This window comes from Chrysochloris asiatica, unplaced genomic scaffold, assembly GCF_000296735.1.
Source record: "Chrysochloris asiatica unplaced genomic scaffold, ChrAsi1.0 scaffold00138, whole genome shotgun sequence".
In the NCBI taxonomy this organism is placed as follows: Eukaryota; Metazoa; Chordata; class Mammalia; order Afrosoricida; family Chrysochloridae; genus Chrysochloris; species Chrysochloris asiatica.
Window position 1 is genome coordinate 8,244,375 of NW_006408656.1, and position 4,592 is coordinate 8,248,966.

Here is a 4,592-nt window from a genome sequence, read left to right on the forward strand (position 1 = left end):
CAGGATAGGAGAAGAAAGCATATACAGGTCACATCTCATCTAATCATCAGGGCAGGGCTACTACTGACTGGGTAGGGCTTGGTCATGGGTCAGGGAAGAGGTGACTAGAGCCACACCCCAGATACATGCAGAGGGAGAGGAGAATAATTAAGGACTAGTTTAGGGTTTGGGCTTTTGAGTTGGTCTAGAGCAAGTCAGGGCTCTCCATCCCAGGGGCTCAGTAGCTGTGAGTAGAAGCCTTGTCTAGTTCACTGCGTTGCTCCTTATGGGACTCTGTCACCACCTGCTGGGGGCAAAGCATGTTAGTGGCACAAGCTATTTAGTACAGCCTTCCTTTTAGCTCCTTTGGGGCATGATGTCCCCTCCTTGGCAAAAACAACCTGATAGGGTCTAGTGTATCTATCTGTCCACGTCATTTTTGTCCCTCCCCACAAAAACAAAAACACACATCCACAACATCCTAAAATCAGCTGCAGCCAGACTGGGGCTCAGAAACAATATGAGACATCAAGGGGCATTGAGCTCAAAGGAACCCGTCTCACCTCCCCATTCCGGGTCTCAATGGTCTTAATCAGAACCATCTTCCGGCTATGGCTGTCCTGGGGAGGCTCCACCTCAGGCACTGGAGAGAGTAGGATGAGGAAACCAAGAAGGAAAGTTTGAGATTATTCTTCTTTTATGAACCTCCCACTCTAGTCCGTGAGGGGAGGGGCGGGGCAGGAGGAGTGGAGGGTAATGTAGGCCAGAACCGAGTTGCTCCTGAGAGAACAGATGTCTAGGGGGAGCCATAGCAAGGTTGGTTAGGACAGAAGCAGACAAGGGGGAGGTACAGGTCAGAAGCCAAGTGGGGGGTGACTCACCAGTCGTCTTTATACCCAAGGAAGCGAAGGAATGGACTGGCACAGAGATCCTAGAGGGAGACATTTGGTCAGCATTTCTGCCCAGGCACCCCTTCGCTCTACTCCATACCCCCAACTCACTACCCATCCCAGCAGCCCCACCCACCGGCTCTCCTCGCCCTCCAGCAGCTTCCGGTAGGTGGCGATCTCGATGTCCAGGGCCATCTTGACGTTGAGGAGCTCCTGGTACTCCCGCAGGTGCCGCGCCATCTCCTCCTTTAGTTGCCGTAGCTCCTCCTCTAGCCGCGCGGCGCCCGCCTGGTAGCCGCCGGCTTCCACGGAGTACTGCTCCTCCAGCTCCCGCAGCTGTCTCAGCAGCGCCTCGTTCTGGGAGACAGGGAATCAGGACGGTGGGGACATGGCCTCCATCGCCCGCACCCCGGCCAGACGCACAGCCCTCCACTCACTGTGCCGCGCAGCCCGTCCACCTCGCACGTCAGACTCTGGATCTGGCGTCGGGACTCATTCATCTCTTGCTTGGCCTGTCGCAGGGCCTCGTGGTTCCGGTTGGCGGCGTCAGACAGGTCCGCGTACTGCGAAGTAAGGGACCCCAGGACGTGATCGGGCCGGGACGCGCTCTCCCCTTACCCAGGGGCTCCACCCTTCCAGGGTGTGCTCACACCTTAGACTTGTACCACTCCTCCGCCTCCTGCAGGTTCTTCACCGCGATGTTTTCATATTGAGCGCGGATGTCCCGCAGCGCCGCTGTCAGCTCCGGCTTCACCGTTGCCTCCACCTCCACCTGTTGCACCTGCTGGCTCTCCACGCTTACCTGCAGGTCTCGCAGCTCCTGCGAGGCAAGCAGATGACAAGTCCGCGGTGTAGATCCCACACCCGCTGCACAATCCACGCACAGAGAAGGGAAGTAGCACACGAATGAACAGAAGGGGGCGCCAGCGAGTGCGTTGCGCGCAGGACTGCAGAGCATGAGCCACGTTGGAACTTAACTACCAGGTTATAGGGGTGCAGCTCCCCTACTCGCCATTAGGTGGCGCAGGGGTGGAAGTCAAACCACCTGTAGAAAGGAATTGATTGGTTGGGTCCACCTAGACAATCTCACTTCTCATTCCCAAGGCCGCTGTTCCAGCCGGCCTTCTCCAGAGCGTCATCTCAGTAGTTTCAATAAGACCACTGCCACCCCTGGAAGCCTTACTGGCACCCGGGTCCACCCCAGCATTGCTCACCTCCTCGTGCAGCTTCTTGAGGAACTCAATCTCATCCATTAGAGACTCGATCTTGCGCTCCAGCTCCAGGCGAGACAGGGTGGCATCGTCTACGTCCTTCGTGGAGTGATAGTAGGGGTTCAAGAGAAGTGAGAGAAAGCTCAAGCAGAGAAAAGGCCAGGTCCCTCCTGTCTGCTTCAGGAGGTGTCTAGTCTCCTCTCCACACCCACAGTTAACACCTTGAATTCGCAGGGCAGCGGTTAGGGGTTTGGAGGCAGGCTTAGACGCACGAGGGCCCGGGTTTACCTTGCGGAACAGCACCAGATTGTGCTCGGCATCCTCCCGCTTGCGCGTCTCCTCCTCCAACCTGGAGGGAAGAGTGGGTACAGGCTGAGATGGGGGGGGCACTGGACAGTTCTTGCCTCAGTCGATGCCCCTCCGAATCCAGGTCAGGGGCTGCTGCAGTTCTCTCTCTTTCCCTCTAACTGGTTGGGAGGTGAGAAAGGGTGCCCTTTATACACACGGGAGGCCTAAACTCCACTCCCCAGGGACTCAGCGCCAAAGGGAGCTTGGAGTCAGCAAGCAAGGCTAAGGCCTGCACACAGGTGGACTGGCTTGCAGCGGTGGCGAGAGGAGCGCTGGCTTGCAGCGGTTAGGCCCTGCCTCCTGACCTCTGCTTGAGTGCCGCCAGGTCCTCCGACAGCCCGTCACGCTCCACCTGCACCCGGTCGCGCTCGCGGCCCAGCAGCTCCAGCTCCCGTCGCAGTTCACGCAGCTCTTGCTGGCACAGCTGGTCGGCACGCAACGGCTCCTGGCCCCGGGCCTGATTCAGCTCCCCACGCAGGGCCGCGTTCTGCTGCTCCAGGAAGCGCACTTTCTCAATGAAGTTGGCGAAGCGGTCGTTGAGCTCCTGCAGCTCCTGCTTCTCGTTGCTGCGCGTGGCCAGGAACTCCTGGTTGAGCGCCTCGGCCATGGAGAAGTCGAGGCGCTCCGATGGCAGTCGCAGGAACGCGCCCGCGCCGGCCCGGGGGCCGCGGAAACTGCCCAGACGCACCGAGGAACCCGAGGACGCGGACCCCAGCGGGCGGCTGCTCGAGAAGCGGGAACTGGACGAGTAGGAGAAGGCTCCTGGGGACAGCGAGGGCGGTGGCCCAAAGGTGCGGCGGTACGAGGTGGAGCTGATGCTGGTCCGGAGGCCCGACGCGTGGCTCATGGCGGCTGAGGACTGAGGACTGGCAATCACTTTTTGCAGAGCTAGGCCGGGGACTGGGAAGAAGCCGCAAACCGCTGCCAGGCGGCTTTATAGGCCTGAGAACTCAAGGGGGGGGTATGGGCAGCTCCTCCCACTGGCCTGACGGCTGGCCAGGCAGTGTGGGGAGGGGGACGCCCCACCCTGTGGAGCAGAAAAAGCAAGAGCACAGCGCCCGCTCTCCCCTGGTTGTGGCGCCTGGACTACTTGATTCCCCCCTGTTGCTGGTGAGAAAGGAAGCAGGGATGGCACCACAGGCAGTCCAGGGGTGGGCAGACAGCCTAAGGTGGGTGGGCCTGACTTGACCTGGGGTCTCTGCCCTAAACAGCTGGTAAAAATCGAGGGCTAGGAAGAGCGAGGTTGAAGGGCAGACTCTGACACAGCACTAGGGAAGAGGTAGCTCAGTTGAGAGTCGCAGCCTGGCTTAGGCTCCAGAAATTGTGCCCTGACAACCAACCTCTGTTTTCACCTGTTCTCAACCACCCCCTACTTCACCACACCCAGGGAGAAATGGAGGACAGGCGGCTGAGGGGGCTGCTGAAGGGCTGGTCTTTCCCTAATCCCCCGGGTCCTGTGAAGGGCTGGTGTCTGGCGCCATCTCTGCTGCTAATGGACTGGTCATCTTCCCTCCCCCTCCCCTAAGCACTTGGCCCTGCAAAGGTGGCCTACTTGTGTCTCAGCCTTAAAGACAGCCCCAAAGACCCAGACTTGCCCCAGGTCCTAACGGGGAGGTGGGGGGTGGGGGCCTATACCAGATGGGGCTGAGGGTGTCTGGTCCCAGCTCTGAATTCCTCTTTGGAGGGGCTGTGCCCTGCCAGAGGCTGAGTGGAGGGGAGTGGGCCAGCTGTGCTGTCTGGGTTTGCTGGATCCTCCCTTCCCCCTTTCAACTGCTGTTCAGTCACTAGCCTTACGGGAACCAGGGTGATTCCTGAGGTAAAAGGGGAGGGGGATGAGGGACAGCAGCTGCTGCCAAGGCTGAGAGATGGATGTTGGAGCAGAAATCATCAGGTTTTCAGTATTGGGAAGTTGCGGTTCCCCAGGGGTAGGTGGAGCTGATAGGGAAAAGGTGGGGGAAGAGAAGGTGCCCACCCCCAAAGGTCCAGGGAATGAAAAATAAAAGAGGGAAAGAGAGTAAAGGCCCCAAATTGAGCCACAAGCTGTATCCATAAAGGAATGCATATGCACATCACACATAGCCATTACACACACAACCTCAGGGCCCTTTTCACCCTCCATACCCAGGAGTTAGCATCAGGCAGGCTGATGTCTGGCCTTTGTATG

General features: G+C 58.9%; 1 protein-coding gene across 2 annotated transcripts; it reads right to left on the reverse strand.

The window, feature by feature from the left end:
- Positions 1-217: 217 nt before the first annotated feature.
- On the reverse strand, positions 218-3,351 carry PRPH (peripherin). 2 transcript variants are annotated; one of them, XM_006870081.1, is made up of 9 exons: positions 2,734-3,351; positions 2,369-2,429; positions 2,084-2,179; positions 1,522-1,689; positions 1,307-1,432; positions 1,006-1,226; positions 861-910; positions 543-622; positions 218-283 (listed from the first exon to the last, which is right to left on the reverse strand). In XM_006870081.1, the coding sequence occupies exons 1-9, from the start codon at positions 3,273-3,275 to the stop codon at positions 218-220; spliced, it is 1,410 nt and encodes a 469-aa protein (XP_006870143.1). In that variant the 5' UTR covers positions 3,276-3,351. The 2 variants fall into 2 exon arrangements, with proteins under 2 accessions (XP_006870143.1, XP_006870142.1); XM_006870080.1 differs by having other exon boundaries at positions 218-286.
- Between the last annotated feature and the right edge of the window lie 1,241 nt (positions 3,352-4,592).

Excerpts from the sequence above, each read along its gene's own strand:
- PRPH (XM_006870080.1), bottom strand. The coding sequence starts at position 3,275 with ATGAGCCACGCGTCGGGCCTCCGGACCAGCATCAGCTCCACCTCGTAC. Across the intron at positions 2,180-2,368 it reads ATCTGGTGCTGTTCCGCAAG|GACGTAGACGATGCCACCCT; the intron begins GTAAACCCGGGC and ends CACTCCACGAAG. Across the intron at positions 623-860 it reads CTTGGGTATAAAGACGACTG|TGCCTGAGGTGGAGCCTCCC; the intron begins GTGAGTCACCCC and ends TACTCTCTCCAG.